At 35.2% G+C, this 18,596-nt stretch overlaps 1 protein-coding gene across 3 annotated transcripts in view; it reads right to left on the reverse strand.

Annotated features, from left to right (window-relative positions):
- The window catches only part of LOC127857156 (dual specificity protein kinase CLK2-like), a 78,422-nt gene that overhangs the window by 47,023 nt on the left and 12,803 nt on the right, over positions 1-18,596 (reverse strand). For 2 of the 3 annotated variants that reach the window (XM_052393557.1, XM_052393555.1), the window contains exons 2-3: positions 7,177-7,289; positions 2,542-2,673 (exon numbers count right to left, since the gene is read on the reverse strand). In XM_052393557.1, the coding sequence (XP_052249517.1) occupies positions 2,542-2,673; positions 7,177-7,289 (245 nt within the window). The remainder of the gene's footprint in view (positions 1-2,541; positions 2,674-7,176; positions 7,290-18,596) is intronic. The other variant, XM_052393558.1, reaches the window with a different exon arrangement.

Below are 18,596 nucleotides of genomic sequence, written 5' to 3' on the forward strand. Positions count from 1 at the left end.
GGCTGTAATTTTGGGCTAAAAAATCACTGTAATGCCTTACACTCTTGGGGACACAAAATTTTTATCTTAATTTGTGGAGCTTAATTGATGCTGACCCAGATGTCATTTTTCTACTAAAACATGCAAAAGCTACACAATTAAGCAACAATTTGACAACAATGATAATTCTCATCTATTATATCCCTTTTTTCATAATTGACTAAAGGGCATTTACATGTTTTCTGTAAATCCTGAAGAGATAGTTATGGTTCTTGTACTCTACACTTTCTTTTAATGTTCTCAATGAAAATATTTAGTTTCACGTGAATCACTTCAATTGTAACCATGTAAAGAACAAATATTTTAAGATATGACATTCACTCACTCCTCTAAGAATGGGGCTGCAGGGCACATCAGGGACGGAATTTTAGGCTGAATAATTTGAGAAGGGGAATTTAAAAGCATTTTTAATTCACTTAAAATTACAAGTATCTGGTTGCTAAAAATGGTTACCAGGAATGAAAATAAACACAGACACTTTTTTTCAAGCATTTAAAACATAGTTTTACTGAAATAAACATATGTTTAAAAACTGCAATTTTTCATTTGTATGTATTATTTCAGAGGGCCATTTTCTTAATTTTTTGGGAAATAAATCCCAATGGCTTGAGGGAATGGGGTCCAATTTCGGCTAAAAAATGGAAGAAAATATGCCTGGCGTACACATATTAAGCAAAGGACATTAACTCAATAAAAACTGAAAATAGGGTTTTGGTTCTCATACTTTGCCTTTCCTCTAAATGTTCTCTAACAACAGTGATTTTGTTTGCTTTTAATTTGTTACAGCCTGTGCCATTTGAATTGGGAAAATTAGCGCACTGAACCGTGAAATTGGGACAAATAGCGCGATAAACCATGAAATTGGGAAAAACTAAGCATTATAAATATTATTATAAGTAACATAATTAATGTTGTTTTTTTAGTGCATGTTCAGAGTGTTTTCTAGCCATTTTGGGAAAAGGAGTCTGGTCAAATTGGGATTTTTTTTAATCAATATAAGAGGCAAATTTGGGAATAATTTATGACAAAAAAGGACTAAATTAAAGTTATATATTTTGTAGGATGTTTAAAAAATTAAGTTGAGATCTAGAGTTAAGAAATCATAATTAAGTCATAAGAGACTTCTTTCTTAAAAAAGAAAAAAAATTTATTTATTTTTTTTTAAATTGGGCTTTTTTTGGGAAATTTTGGTCAGATTTTTTGGGAAAAAAACATGGAATTTTGCAATTGGGAAGCAGCCAAAAATCGGTGGTAATTTTGGGCAAAACAAATCACTGAGCAATGTACCAAGTTGCATTAAAATACCTTCAATATTAAGGGATTTATGCTTTGCAGAAAATTGACTTATAGACAATGCATATGTAAATCCAGAAAAGTTTTGGTTTAAGTACACTGCACTTCTCTTTTTGGCCCTCCGTAAGTATACATATATGAAGTTTCAAAACTTCAAGAGTTACACTCCACACAAGAAGCCGGAAAGAATGGCGGACAAAGGACAGACCATGCAATTACTACATGTTAAGGGACATACAATTTTGAGTTTGTTAGATCATTTGAACCAACAATGGCAAAGTAATTTAGTAAAAGTTACTGAACAGAAGACTTTTTATTAAACACAAAAAATAACTTGTTAATAGCATAATTATGTTATGATTGCATGCACTTCATCAGGTATTTACACATGGCCTTTAAGCACATGGGGTACCCCTGTGCAAGAATCTCCAAATCAGGGATACCCCTTTATATAAATATAAGGTACCCTAGTGCCTGAATAGACAAATATTGTCTTTTTGTGCTTGTTTTAGCTCTAAAGTAATGAAGAACTTAACATAGAACACATACAACATTGGAACTATTGTTAACAGTGGGTCTTTGTCCCTGTGCCTTCTCTAAATTATTTGGAAAGGCCTGCATCCATATTCACCAACCGAGTCTTTGACTTAAGAATAAAGAATAGATTTATAACCAAGAAAAATATATCAAAGAGTTGAACATATACAGCGTACCATCATTGATTATGTCATTAAGACAATGGTATACATGAAGAATGATGATGATAGAGATGGTTAACCATTTCAGTTCTGGAACCGAATTTTAAAGGCCTTTGCAAACAGTTTGGATCCAGATGAGACGCCACATAACGTGGGGTCTCATCAGGATCCAAACTGTTTGCTATTCTGATAGTATTCTTTGAAAAAGAAAAAAAATCGAAGAAAATGCTAATTTTAGAAATTCAGCAGACAACATTTTAGCAGACGACAAATTTCCCAGCATGCAAAGGGTTCATGCAAAGTTTGACTCAACATTAAAGCAGTTCTTGAATACTCCAAATCAAAGAATATAACTTACGTCTAAGAATGAATTGGTGAAAACCGTCCCTGGTAACCATGTGCAGTTGAAGCATAACTTGATACACTCAAACATATTAAAAAAATACATTAAAAGTTGCAATAGAAAACCATTGCCAAACACTGCACACATCTTTAGTGCACAGTCTATTACCTGTAGCTGCGAGATCGTGACCTGGTCCTATCATAACGAGACTTCTTTTTGTGTGAGTCATTACTGCACGGTGTGTTATCACTGCGGCGGTCATATGACCTCTCTCGCCGTTTATATTTTCCACGCTCTCGGCTGAAACACAACACCCAGTCTTACCTTTATGTGAAACAGCAAAGTCAGTGTTTCCGGTGGTCCTAGCCATGTGCTTTAAAAGTTAAGTGCTGATTCATTTACGCATTTTAATCTACTACATTTTCTTCACTAAGTTCACAACTTGGGATTTTGTTGACACATTGATATGAAAACAATTGAATTAACTAGTCACTGGCAGCTAATAGGCATTAACTGCAAAATCATGTGTTTTTGTCTCCATGAAATTTCATGTTGTTTTATTAACCCTTCAATACATATTTTGACGCATTTGTAGTCCCTTAGAAAGTTTATTTAACCCTTTGCATGCTGGGAAATTTGTCGTCTGCTTAAATGTCGTCTGCTGAATTTCTAAAATTAGCATGTTCTTCGATTTTTTTCAAAGAATACTATTAGAATAGCAAACAGTTTGGGTCCTGATGAGACGCCACGTTCTGTGGCGTCTCATCTGGATCCAAACTGTTTGCAAAGGCCTTTAAAATTCGGTTCCCGCACTGAAAGGGTTAATATAAGTCCTTTCTTACTAAATTAAAGCTTTAAAGGCTTCCATTTCCAACCCTTAGTTACTGATGAGCAGCAAACAGCATAAAACCTGAACTGTTCTTGTTTTATGCTGTTTGCAAAAGCCATTTTTACTTTGCTTCTTATAGAAGAAAAGGGTTAAATGACACATTCTTGGACACATAAATTTGTGAATTTCTGATTTGACAAAAATTGTTGGACTCTGCAATCTGCATTGGTCTTTTTCCAATAAGTATGCGTAATACCCAACTGCAACAAGGGCTGTTTGTAAAACATGCATGCCCCCCATATGGGCTGTCCGTTGTAGTGGCAGCCATTGTGTGAATACGATTTTTGTCACTGTGACCTTGACCTTTGACCTAATGACCTGAAAATCAATAGGGGTCATCTGCGAGTCACGATCAATGTACCTTTGAAGTGTCATGATCCTAGGCAAAAGCGTTCTTGAGTTATCATCCGAAAATCATTTTACTATTTCGGGTCACCGTGACCTTGACCTTTGACCTAGTGACCTCAAAATCAATAGGGGTCATCTGCGAGTTATGATCAATCTACCCATGAAGTTTCATGATCCTAGGCGTATGCATTCTTGAGTTATCATCCGGAAACCATTTTACTATTTCGGGTCACCGTGACCTTTGACCTAGTGACCTCAAAATCAATAGGGGTCATCTGCGAGTTATTATCAATATACCCATGAAGTTTCATGATCCTAGGCGTATGCGTTCTTGAGTTATCATTCAAAAACCATTTTACTATTTGGGTCACCGTGACCTTGACCTTTGACCTAGTGACCTCAAAATCAATAGGGGTCATCTGCGAGTCATGATCAATGTACCTATGAAGTTTCATGATCCTAGGCCCAAGCGTTCTTGAGTTATCGTCTGACACCCACCTGGTGGACGGACCGACAGACCAACCGACCGACCGACATGAGCAAATCAATATACAGTCAAACCTGAATTCAGCGGTCAGTCAAGGGAAATGATCAAAGTGACCGTTGTCCACAGGTGACCGTTGAATTTGGATCACAATTTTAAGAAGGTTGGCCAGTTGGTAGTATTACTACGTCGTTACCCCACCCAGTCGTTTGCGTATTACAGTGTAAAACAAATGCTCATTGCATGAACAAAGCATAATAACAGCATTAACTTACGCGTGCATATTGAATAATAGAGAATAATATCTTTTAGATTGATTTTATTTCATAATGTTAAATTAAACAATGACTTTATCAACGCTGGTATAATTGTTTTCTCATGCATCTCATTCATTCAGTAAATAACGTCCGTAAAAGTCTAAAAAGCGGATTCGGTGTCATAAACCGATAGTACGGTGTAATTGTACCGTTCTAATTCAAAGAAATAGCGGTCATTTAATTTCGCGATAATTACTTTCAACAAGTCATAAACTCTGATAAATTTTCTTTAGAAGATACACCCACAATTATCCCCGGAAAAGAAACCTTCTCAACACCTTATAATTTGTTTACTCGCAGCGGGCCGCTTTTATAATATCATAGACAATTACCTCTTTCAGACGCTTTAAATGTTGCAAATCAGTCCATGTTTTGCCATAAAAGCTAATCACTAATCCTCTTATCGCCTTCTTATCAAAACACTCGCCAGCTTAATGTTGTTTTAACACTTAATCAGCGATACAGACCAATTGACTTTGTCACGCGCTAATGCGTTATGCATGCAGACGATAATTGTTATTAATAAACATTGTTATTGTTAATGTCACCTGTTTAAAGTGATATTATGGGCATCTAACAGTTTATAGCTGGCTATTGCAACCGTTGTTTATTTTTGGTATTTTCACTTCATATACAATGTACAATTATATTTGTTAATTCAGCATCAACATACTAAAACAATATCCCGGAGAGAGAAAAAAATGCATTTGAATATCAACCGTCTTTTCGTTAAACAACTGATCATGCATGTACGATGTGAACCTAAATTTAGTTTAAGTGCAGATTCGTTCATACGACACATAGACACAATTTTGTTTTACGGATCATTTCGGCTTAGAGGAGTGGGTTAGTCATGTAAAATAACGAATATAAAATATATTTTTAATAAACAACTGGTAGCAAAATGAGTTGCAGACAATTGGTCTTTTAATGCAATTAAAACGAAAATTCAATTATAATGGTGAAACAATTTTACATACCGGTCATGGATGCACAAATTGTTTGTTTACTCGCAGCGGGCCGCTTTTATAGTATCAAAGACAATTACCGCTATCAGACGCTTTTACCGCAAAATAGACGGACACATGATGTGCTGTGTTTTTAATTTTCGCTACTCGAGACGACTCGAGACGACTGACGCGTGACCGTTGATTTCAGGTCAAACATGAATTTCGGAGTGGAATGTAGTGGCCGTTGGCCGTTATGGACAGGTGGCCGTTGAATTCAAGTGTAATTTAGAGTGTTTTTCGTCGGGGGGATTCCAGACTGACCGTTGTCTGCAGGTGACCGGTAAATTCAGGTGGCCGTTAGGTCAGTTTCGACTGTACTCCCTCTTCTTCGAAGGGGGGCATAATAAATTGAGGTGGGTAGAGGGAGTCACTTACAGGTGATGGGCCCTGAATAGGTCCGATTGTGTTGATGTATGAAAGATTTTACTATTTGACAATTAACTAATATGAACCCAATATTAATTGTTTTGTTTATTTTTTGTTGTGTACAGAAGTCAAATATAATTTGTACACCAAGCATACCCCAAACTGCAACAATAATCATCTTCAAACATAATTTTATCCAACAACATGGAAGGAGATAGCCCTCACTAACAAACGCGGTCTACACAGACATTCCTTCATTCACTCCTGCGAGGAAACTCTAAATTTTATTGTCTTTTGTGCTTACAAAACTTCAGTCTTAAAAAAATTTAAATGTGGGAAAAATTGTTCATTAGGATCTTACATTCATGCATTGGTCGACCCACAAAATCAACCAAAATGCCACACTTATAAAAGTGATTTCACGCTTCTGTAATTTAAAAGTATTTACTATTCATGACATTGTCAAGTACAATGTAAGATGTCAAGAACAAAGAAATGATACCTTTTTCAAATCATCAATTGCAAAGGTAATGTCTTAAGATGGTCACTTGAAAAACATGCAAATTTGTTGAATTGATATCCCCCTCCAATATGCTTCTGGACACAAAAGTGTTATATTTGACACTCAAAAAGCATTTTTTTTCAAGATACAAAGGGCCATAACTCTGTTATTTACAAATGGTGTACAATGCCATTTTGCGTGCATCATCCTAGTATCCATATATATACTCATACCAAGTTTCAATGACATCCGTCAAAGCACTTCCAAGATATGGCTCCGGACGGACGGAAAGACGGACAGAAGGACGGACAACGCCAAAACAATATCCCTCCGCCAATGGCGGAGGATAAAAAATTGTAGAAATATTTTTAACAAGAACAATTCCTGTATAGGGCCTAAATATCTTGAGAAACATTATCATAAATTATCTATTTTCTCTTATATCAGAAGTGATTTTTTGCTAAAAAATTACCACCAAAATAGGGCCATTTCCCAAGCAGCAAAAATAACAATTTCCTCCAAAAATCTGTTTTAAAAATTTTGCCATATAAAAATGGACAAGCCAAAGCCGGCAAACACTAAATACTTCCTGGTATCTGTAGATGCTTGGAGCATAATGAAAACAACAGACTTCTCTTTCAGACACATATATTCAGATAATTTTATTCACACTTGATTTATATCATCATTACTTTAATAACTGTATTGTCCAAAAGTTCTTTTAATGATTTCAAAGCATTTGTGAAGAAAATATGTTTCCCGATTGTATGCCAATGGAAATTTTGGACACTCCCTGGTTCCAGCAGACTATTATGGATCAGAATCTCCTGCTACATCGTAACATGAGGATTTTGCTATCAGGTATACATCAATAACATTTTAACTACCTTGACTGTCTTTTGTCATATTCCTCATCATCGTATCTGCGTTTCTTGCGTCTATGATCTAGTTCGCTACTCTCAGAGCGAGACCGCGACCTGTCATGACGTGCCCGTGGCATCTGAAATTGAAATGGAAAGCATTTACTCATTTATGCCCAGTGGACTCTCCCATCCTTCTAAATTGGATCAATTTATTTCCAAGTATTTTTAAAATCCTTTTTTCAGGACGCTAGGCATAAATGGGTTAACTGGTATTCATTCTGTTTAGTAGTCCTCAACCAAAATAGAATCATTCTTTAACACTCAGGACTTCTTTTGACTATGACCCATAAAGGATTTTATTTCATGAATGATTAATTTATAGTCTGAAATACTAATATCATTTCTAATAAATGTGTACCTATTAATTACTTCAACTGAGCCCTCATTTGAGCAAAGAATTTGGCAGATGGGTCGCCATGGCATCTCTGATTTTTTATATTTCAAAACAATACCAACTATTTATTATTTTGCAGTTTTTTATTATCAATAAACAAACCTATATTTAAAACACTTTATTATCTTTAAGAGTGTTATTTTCCTTTTCTATTATATGACCATTAACTTTTAAAATTGACAAACATTGAACAAGTCATTTAAGTGAACAATGACATATACATGTACATGGATTATATAAGATTACAGGTAGGTGAAAATGCTTTAAGAAATACTGATCCAACCCTAGGAGTGTAGTTCAGTGCACTTAGCCTCTGTTGACTCCGCTAAGGCTTACTACACAGATTATATAACTTAAGGATGTTACAGGGGTATTTACAGGGCTTAACACTAAGGCATGTCCGAACGACATTCACTGCCTGTACCTAGGTCCGGGCTAGCCAATGTCCCAGGAACATGCCCGACCGGTCGTGTGTATTTTGGGCGGGATTATGTGTTCTATATCAATAAACTGCGTTTTAAATAAGCTTTTCAAAGATGCAAAAATCTTAATGCAGTATGATCAGATGACAATTAAATCCCAGAGTGAAGTCAGAGACAACAAACGGATCGTAACTCGAAATAGATTTGGAACCCCCTGATTGCAATCAAAAAGAGGCCGACAATTCAGAAAATCCCGGCGGTTTTCCTGGTAAAACACGTCAGTACCTATTTTTAAACGGAATTCCGCTAGATACGGTTTTTATTGGTTTCCTCAAAGTGACGTGTTTTCTCGATCAAAATACGTTTTAAACTAAAAGCCGGGATTGCCCTGATCGTCCGGGATCGACGAAGGTATAAAACTCGACATTAACACAAAGTTACTGTAAAATAATTAGTTATTGATCAATTTTAAATCATTTTAATTTGTTTGATCGATTAGAAGTGTTTTGACAATCTTTTTATTCAATTCAATTAGCAGAACTAATATTAATGGTTGATCCCGGCTTTTAGTAGACAGTTAACATTGTACAATTGTTACGACTACCGTAACACGTTATTTTGCGTCACCTAACATTCACTTACCCATTGTTGTCAGACGGCAACCGCGGCAATCTATGTAAAAAGAGTTTTAACGTTTCATGTCGTTATTTAAATTTGGCTTTAGGGGTGGGGATGGGGGTTCCTCGGATAAGAAAAGAAAAGGGTAGGAGGAAAGTAAGAGAAAGTATAAGGGAAAAAAAACAAGGAAATTTCTCCTGAAATGGCCTGAAGATTACAAATAGATGTCTCAAGTAGATGAATATTGAATTCATTAGCATAAGTAAGGCAAGCTAATAAGAATGATTGAATCATAATTGCGCATCTCCACGCACAAGAAAATACAAGTTGAATGATAAATATAAAGGTTTTGATAATACTTGGGTCAGGGCACATGAAAGATTGGTCAGGGCTAGTAGGTTCTGCATTTACTAGCCCGAATGGGCTAGTTGAAAAAAAGTTAGTGTTAAGCCCTGATTTAGTAAGCAAACGTCCCAAAACTATTACTAAATGTAGCCTCAACCCATCGAGACAAAAACAATTCCAGGTCATGAGGTCCTGTAACTTATTATGTTTACAGGACCTCACAAGATGTTACCCGACATTTTTAATCAATCAATGCTTAATGCCCTTTAAAAAAAATTATAATCCATAGCGGTGACTATAAAAATTCTTATCTGCCTATAAATTTGTGCCCTTGTCACAGTACAATGTACAAAAAAACAATATTGCTGTGCCCAGGGGTCTCGCGAGTGGGCAAAATGGGCATGTATATGTCATTGTTCACTTAAATGACTTGTACAATCATAATCAACAATCAATGACAAATAAGGAAAATGTTGGTTTTATACACTTGTCTTATTGTAATTAAAACAAGTGAAGAGTTGATTGAAAGCTGAACAGAAACCACTTATCCGTTAAGTTGCTGCAAAATATACGTAAAACTAAGATCTATGACGCAAATGTACCATTTCTCCCAAATATGTTACCAATTCTTCCTATTTTGGCTTTAGGGAGAAGTGACTTCTCCCTAAATTTTGAGCCTAGCTAGACCCCTATGCCTGTTTTTCTCAACTTTTGTGTCTGCAATGCTTAAAACTTCTTATCAATAAACTTATGCACTATGATACAATGAACGTCCGCCAGCTGCTGATTTAAACAATCAATACACTTCAATTTATACCGACAAAATGTCTCACAGCAAATGCTAAGTGCTAATGAAGGACATTTAAGTGTGCTATTGAAATTTGACAATTACTGTTTTTCTGCTTTGGGCACATGATAGTGTTTGTTAAAGCTTAAAATGTGTGCATTTCATTGAAAATTTAGTGGGCAAGAAAAACAAGCAAATTTGTTGAATTGCTATCCCACGCAAATATGCTTCTGGACACTCATAGCAGGTTTCAATGAAATCCGCCAAAGCACTTCCAAGATATAGTTCTGGACAAACAAAAAACATTTTTTCAATAAACAAAGGGCCATAACTCTGTTATTATCAGATGGTGTACAATGCCATCTGGCGTGCATCATCCTATTATCCATATATATACTCATACAAAGTTTCAATGAAATCCGCCAAAGCACTTCCAAGATATGGCTCTGGACGGAAGGATGGAAAGACGGACGGACGGAAAGTTGGACGGATGGAAGGACGGACGGACAACGCCAAAACAATATCCCTCCGCCTATGGCGGGGGATAACTATGCAATTAATTATGTTCATATAAGCTATTTAATACACTAAATCCAGTATATGAGTTTTTATTTTGTGATGTCCAATATATTACAACTTGGTTGTGGAAGTAGCAGGAACCCAGTGTTAATATTCTCTATAATTAAAGTTAACTAATTCCAGTTTTGTCCAGATTTTAGAGCCTTCATTTCACATCACATTCATGCATGTATACACCACTGGTCCAACATCAAAATTAACTTTTTTAGGACATTTTTACTTGCTACCCTTGAAAACATTGTCGTTTGAATTTGCTTTAAAATGACATGATGCCAGCTGTCATTAAAATTCATCTTGGTACCGTAAATCCACGAATATAATACGCCCTCGTGCATAATACGCACCCCCCAGTTTGGTCAAAATTTATCGGTAAAAATTGAAAATCCGAGTAAAATACGCACTAAAAAAATCAGTGTCCGAAATCGGCCATTTCCGAAAAAATGTGTCAATATATTTTTGTGCTGTAAAAACAGCAAATCAATTTGGTGTTGTCAACTATCTGTTACCCCGGTATATTGATCAGGACTTGTTATAGTGCTGTTGTTATGACAGTTGCATAATAAATATCTCTGTCTATTGTTTATATTACCATTGATTGTTACCGATAACACTTGGGCCCCTTGCTGACATCCGGGTCAAGCAGTCATAATAACAAAAGCATGAAGCAGAGACGCTGTTTTTTGTTTTCACATTTAATTCAATTTGACAATATTCGGGACGATAGTAATTATAATAATAATAAAGTAATAAGAAGACAAATTGGTTACTTCCGTTTTTATAGTTGTCTAGATGAATTACTTTTTCTTTTTTCGAGTTACAAACTCGATACTTTAATATAACTTAAAATACAATTAAACCGCTGGTATTTTTTTTCATAATCTAGTTAATTAAAATACGCTGCTGTCATTAAGGCTAGTTTGGGAGTAAAAAACGAATTAATTAATTATCACCTTTCAATTTAATTCGGCAATCGGCAGACAGGTGTAATAGACTCTATTAGCATCATAAAACTAATTATTTAATTACCACTCTTTACTTCAGCTATGGTAAATATGTGGTAGAAAGATAAATAGTGGTCAGCTAAGAAATATTTATTTACGGGTATTGTCAGTTGTTTTTTTTCATTTGCTAATCTCTTTATACGACTTAGCGTCCAGTCGCTATTTTGTAGGCAGACGACGATATTAACTGTGTATTCAAAGTATACAGTGTCTGCGCATGGATGACCCAATATTATCCGATAGCTCCTCCCGTTCTCAAGTTTCATTCGACAACGTCATTTCATGTGTAAGCGAGCTCAATGTTGATTGGCCAGCTACCATGCGCACTTCAATAACAATAAGGTCAAGCGATGTCTCATAATCGGGTACAGACCGGATTTCGTTTACTGTTCGAATTGCGAACACTTTCATTAAAACAAAGAGACAAATATAGAAAATCAGTCCGATATAAATGGCGGATGTTTTCAATGAAATTTTACTTGATTTTTGCATTTTCACAAATAAGATTTTTATTGAACCAAATTCTCAATATTTTCGCAAATGACTCAAATGGCGAACAACAGCGCGAGCCCTGTTGCACCCCTTTGATGTAATGGTGTAGTTCAAAATGGCTGCCGTGAAGCGAATAACAGCGATTAAGTTGAAAGTTTGCACAGGAAAAATTTTGGTTCTGCTCTAAACTCGTATATTATACGCACTCCCTACTTGAAGAAAAAATCAGCAGGTAAAAAAGTTTGTATTATATTCGTAGATTTACGGTAATCTTACATTGTATTAGCCAATCAGCACTCAGGCAGCCAAATACATGCCGTCCATATGTGAAGGTCAGTGCTTTCTACCTTTTCCACCCTATGCCACGGGTCCGAAAATCAGCCCCATTCCCAATGCAAATCTATTTGTTTTTTTCCAAATTGAAAAAAAAATTCCCAATTGCACAAATTTTTTTTTTTTTTTTTTAAACCTTTAAATATAAGTTCACCTGATCCAGTGTAGAAACTAGAAAAATATTGCATAATTAAATTATCTGTTGCCTTCAATTTGTTTTAAAAACAGTAAAATATATTACATTGATTATTTAAGACTTTCCTTATTTTCCCCAAAATCCGGCGTTTCGCGCGATTTTTCCCCCCTCAAAAAAGGCCAGGCCCTTTTCCCAAAATCAGATTAACAAGAGGGCCATGGTGGCCCTGTATCGCTCCACTGTTTTTTTTATGCGAAAAAAGCGTGCAATGCGCATGGGTTGAAATGTACTCAAGCATGTGACTTTCTCTTTCTATCCCTTGTCCCACTGGGCGCTTAAAGTTGGAAGGGTGAGCATTTTTCATATACACTACGCGACCCGTGATTTTTGCCGCGATTCTCGCATCACCGCAATCGATGCAACGTGACAAATCGCGGTGTTTCCGAGCGACAAGAAAATTTGGGTGATGTCTCGGCGACCGTCGCGCGATGTATCTCGCTGTTGCGCAATCAGCGCGAATCAGCGCAAATCACCGCGTAACGCCGTGATTCCCCCTTTTAAGCGATTTACGTTGAGGGTTACACTACATGTACATTACATGTAACATATATGTATACACTTACATTATACATTGCAATAATAAAGCTTTTGTTGTTGTATACAATGGGCGTATACGCTTAAATACTACTGTTCCGACATGAACTTGAAGTAATGTCGGAAGCTTTAACGGCTCCAAATTAATATAACAGCGCAGAATGATCATGCAATAATTATTGAACATAACATGTAAACATTATTTAACTAATTGCATTAGCAGAATGTTTATTAACACTTACAATCAATTATATTCCAGGCCCGAATACACTACCACTGTTCAAATTCCATATTGTTGCCATACACATGTAGCGTAGCACTGTGTAAATTGAAAGTTGCATAGTGTTTCGTCATTGGTCGGTTATAAATACCTTGTTTCTATATACATGGTATTTGATTTAGACGAAACTAATAATTTGGTAATTTACGAGAAATATGATATACATGTAAGTTTTCCTTATACCGCTCGGAAAGTAACGCGAGTAACAAGAGTTATCCGCATTGGAGCCTGAAACAGAAAATAAATAAGTATAGCATAATCTAGTCCAAATAATTAGACGTAATCTACCGATTACATTTAAACTTTAAATGAAAGTGTTAAGGCGCGAATATTTTGCTAAACACTGTTAATATGTTGTTATTACATCATTGCCTATTAAACATTGTGTTTGTTTTGCTGAAAAAAACACGAGTATATCAACGTAGCACTAAGCATTCGCAAAGTTAAATAAATATGATGATGTATAATGTACATGCATTTCTCTGGGTTTTCACGTCCAAAAAAAAAAACCTCAACATTTGATTATTTATTGTGTACTGTCCAGCGGGTGATGGTGTTTATTCTAGTGTCTAATTGGCACTCTTTGTACGTGTTCAAACTGTGAAAAGATGTGACAATCACAGAAACAACAAGATGGCGCTGCCAATTAAGTGCGATAATGGATCAAAGGGCATTGACAAAAAATAACAGTTTGTATATATTTTTCGGCGTTTACACAGATGGTCCCTCACAACAAAAAAAACTATACACGTCAAGGTATTATGTTTTACTTCTATCAGTAACGATACGGATACAGCGTGTTTGATTTGATATGACTTTAAAAGAAATATCAAATTTTTGACGATATAACTGTTTTAAAAATAACAAAGAAACATTTAACCGAAATCAACATAATTCAGTATTCTCTGCGCTACGCAGTTTGTATAAAAAATCAATACTTGCACGCTCTTTACCTTGACCTTGTACATTGCCGCATAATTTGCGCGCTCTTTTGTCGGGAATTATACATGTACATGATGGCTATATTGGAAGCATTTGTGAACGTCGTGTTAACATTAAAACATCGGAGGAGTGTTTCGGATTATAAATTATTATTCTCATATGGGAATTTAACGGAAAATTAATTCTTATGGTATAATTGTTTTGAATTGTATATTAATTTGTTACGTGTCGAAAAAATGTTTTGATAATATTATGCATTAATAGCACAATTTCCAGGAGGAAAACGTTTTTTACATGAAGGCGTATGACGCAATAAAACGTTTTTTTGTAAGATCGTATTGCATTCGATCTAAATTTTAATACGCTCGTCCAATGAAAGCTGTGTTGCACATTATGCACTATACTCTTTACACTTCTGAAAATAGCGTAGTCATATAGTTGTGTTAATGAAATTCTCAAACATATTTACCGGCATAAATGTTTAAGATTATTTTTCGGAAGTGCTGTTGCAATTATGTTTGATTATTTGATAATTGTGAACATTAGAAAAGCGTTATGTATACAGTTATCGATACGATTCGGTTTATATGCATGAATTGGCGAATCATCGATGTCAACGATATCCACTGCCATCACGGCGAATCGCAGCGAATCACCACAACATTGAGGGGATTTAGCGCGAAGATTATCTTGCTCTCGCGCGACGTCGGCGTGACGAGTCACGTAAAATCGCGGTGATTTTCCACCCAAAAAGCAAAATGCCCGCCCTGACTTCGCAAATAAGGCAAAAATCACGGGTCGCGTAGTGTATGGAAAACGTTACTACGGTGTTAACTAAACAGACTAAAAAGTCCGGGAATTGTCACACAGGTCCTTTGCTTATAATGTAGGTACATTTACACTACGCGACCCGTGATTTTTGCCGCGATTCTCGCATCACCGCAATCGATGCAACGTGACAAATTGCGGTGATTCCGAGCGACAAGAAAATTTGGGTGATGTCTCGGCGAGCGTCGCTCGATGTATCTCGCTGTTACGCAATCAGCGCGAATCACCGCAAATCACTGCGAACTGCCGTGGTTCACCTTTTTAAGAGATTTACATTAAGGGTTACACTACATTACATGTACATGTAACATATATATATATACACTTACATTATACATTGCAATAATAAAGCTTTTGTTGTTGTTGTATGCAATGGGCGTATTAGCTCAAATACTCCCGTTCCGACATGAACGTGATGAAGTAATGTTGGAAGCTTTAACGGCTCCAAATTAATATAACAGCGCAGAAGAATGATCATGCAATAACTATTTAACATAACATGTAAACATTATTTAACTAATTGCATTAGCAGAATGTTTATTAACCTTTACAATCAATTATATTCCAGGCCCGAATACACTACCACTGTTCAAATTCCATATTGTTGCAATATACATGTAGCGTAGCACTGTGTAAATTGAAAGTTGCATAATGTTTCGTCATTGGTCGGTTATAAATACCTTTTTTCTCTACATGGTATTTGATTTCGACGAAACCAATAGTTTGGTAATTTACGAGAAATATGATATAAGTTTTCCATTTAAACTTTGATCTTACCGTGTGTGTTAATTGACGTTATTAATTATGTTAATACTTATTTTTGCATTTCATTAAGAATTATAACGTGTAGCCCTTTTGTTAACAGTGTTTAGCAAAATACATGTATTCGCGCGAAATTGTTTAAGTAACACTTTCATTTAAAGGTTAAATGTAATCGGTAGATTACATCTAATTATTTGGACTAAAATATGCTATACTTATTTATTTTCTGTTTCAGGCTCCAATGCGGATAACTCGTGTTACTCGCGTTACTTTCCGAGCGTTGTACATACATTCACAATGCTTGATAAGCCGGAAATCGGAAATACATTACTGTTCTATTTTTAAGTACATGTTATTATGACATCGTTGTATATAATTTGTTGTTATAACATCATTGCCTATATATTAAAGCCGTTAAACATTGTGTTTGTTTTGCTGGAAAAAAAACACGAGTATATCAACGTAGCACTTAGCGTTCGCAGAGTGCAATAAATTTATGATGATGTATAATGTACATGCATTTCTCTGGGTTTTCACGCCAAAAACAAAAACCCCTCAACATTTGATTATTTAGTGTGTACGGTCCAGCGGGTGATAGTGTTTGTTCAAGTGTCTAATTGGCACTCTTTGTACGTGTTCAAACTGTGAAAAGATGTGACAATCACAGAAACAACAGGATGGCGCTGCCAATTAAGTGCGATAATGGATCAAAGGGCATTGACAAAAAATAACAGTTTGGATATATTTTTCGACGTTTACTCAGATGGTCTCTCACAACAAAAAAACTATACAAGTCAAGGTATTATGTTTTACTTCTATCAGTAACGATACGGATACGGCGTGTTTGATTTGAATTGACTTTAAAAGAAATATCAAATTGTTGGCGATATAACTGTTTTAAAAATACCAAAGAAACATTTAACCAAAATCAACAGAATTCAATGTTCTCTGCGCTACGCAGTTTGTATAAAAATTAATACTTGTACACTCGTATACCTTTACCTTGTACATTTCCGCATAATTTTCGCGCTCTTTTGTCGGGAAATATACATGATGACTATATTGAAAGCATTTGTAAACGTCGTGTTAACATTAAAACATCGAAAGTGTGTTTCGGATTATAAATTTTTATTCTCATTTGGGAATTTAACGGAACATTTATACTTATGGTATATTTGTTTTGAATTGTATATTAATTTGTTACAACGCTTTACGTGTGAAAAAAATGTTTTGATAATATTATGCATTAATAGCACAATTTCCAGAAGGAAAACGTTTTTTACATGAAGGCGTATGACGCAATAAAACGTTTTTTTGTAAGATCGTATTGTATCAATCTAAATTTAAATACGCTCGTCCAATGAAAGCTGTGTCCCACATTATGCGCTGTACTCTTTACACTTCTGAAAAATGGCGTACACATGTAGTCATATGGTTGTTTTAATGAAATTCTCAAACATATTTACCGACATAAATGTTCAAGATTATTTTTTTGATGTTGGATTATCGGATAATTGTGAACATTAGAAGCGTTATGTACATGTATAAAGTTATCGATACGATTCGGTTTCTATGCATGAATTGGCGAGTCATCGTTGTCACTGCGATCACGGAGAATTGCAGCGAATCGCAGCAAATCACCACAACATTGAGGGGATTTAGCGCGAAGATTATCTTGCTCTCGCGCGACGTCGGAGTGACGAGTCACGTGAAATTGCTGTGATTTTCCACCGAAAAAGCAAAATGCCCGCCTTGACTTCGCAAATTAGGCAAAAATCACGGGTCGCGTAGTGTATCTCTCCAAAAGATATTGTCGTTCTTTCTATTTCACATATTTTTAGATGCTGAAGATCAAATCTACGCATGTTCTACAAGATTAATGAAAGTTCCTTCATTCAATCATGAATCTTTTTCCAAAATTCCAAAAAGTGTTTGTAGGTTTCAAAGTTTCTGTTACTTATATAGTTCATGACATATGCAAAATACCTAATGACGTAGATCACCTGAACTTTACTTCATTCTTGAGGCATTAGTGAGTGTAGCAAGACTGTTAACGTGGTGAAGAAATTGTTTACTGTATAAAGAAGATATTTGCCTGAGGAAACATAAAGTTACGAGTTTTTCAGGTTCATGAGGTGCCGAAAGGCAGTAGGAATGGTAATTTTGTAGAGGTTGTTTGTTAAACAAAGTAAATGTTTATGAGACAAAAAATTGAATTATAATTCATCAAGATGTTGCGATCATGGCAACACTACTTGCATATGGCGTGAGGTTTAAAGAGATATCATGACAAACAATAAGCTTGACCTAACTTTCCTTTACTTTTTCCATCTGACATTGGTTACCTGTCATGTTTGTTTTTGAAAAATACTAGGATTGCCATATATTGAAATAAGGTATCTGACCTTATCTCTGATAGGTTGCTAGTAATAGTCTTAGCGGCAGTCATGTTATAAACAAGGGGATTGTTCACGGCATTGGTAGAATATACTTTTAATAGATACATCTTTTTTAAGTTCGATTCTCCTTACTTTTTTGCTACTGAATATTAAAATCACTTAATTTCAATGTAACAATTTGTTGTTAAGTTTATCTTGAACAAAAATTTTTTGCAATCTGTTCATAAATCATAAAATGATGTCATTCAATTTTTTTTTTTGATAAATAGGGCCTAAAATAAAACAAGAATTTTGAGAATGTTAACATAAAAGAATAATACTAACTATTTGGTGAAAACAAACAAAACAATACAAATTTTTTATAAAATGTTATATACAAACAAGGTTAATGGACTAAATATAAACAACACACTTGAGTGTAACTGTTAATGATGTATTAAACTGAGTTAAATAAATATATATAATTTTTTTA

The sequence above is a fragment of the Dreissena polymorpha genome, chromosome 14 (genome assembly GCF_020536995.1).
Source record: "Dreissena polymorpha isolate Duluth1 chromosome 14, UMN_Dpol_1.0, whole genome shotgun sequence".
Lineage (NCBI taxonomy): Eukaryota > Metazoa > Mollusca > Bivalvia > Myida > Dreissenidae > Dreissena > Dreissena polymorpha.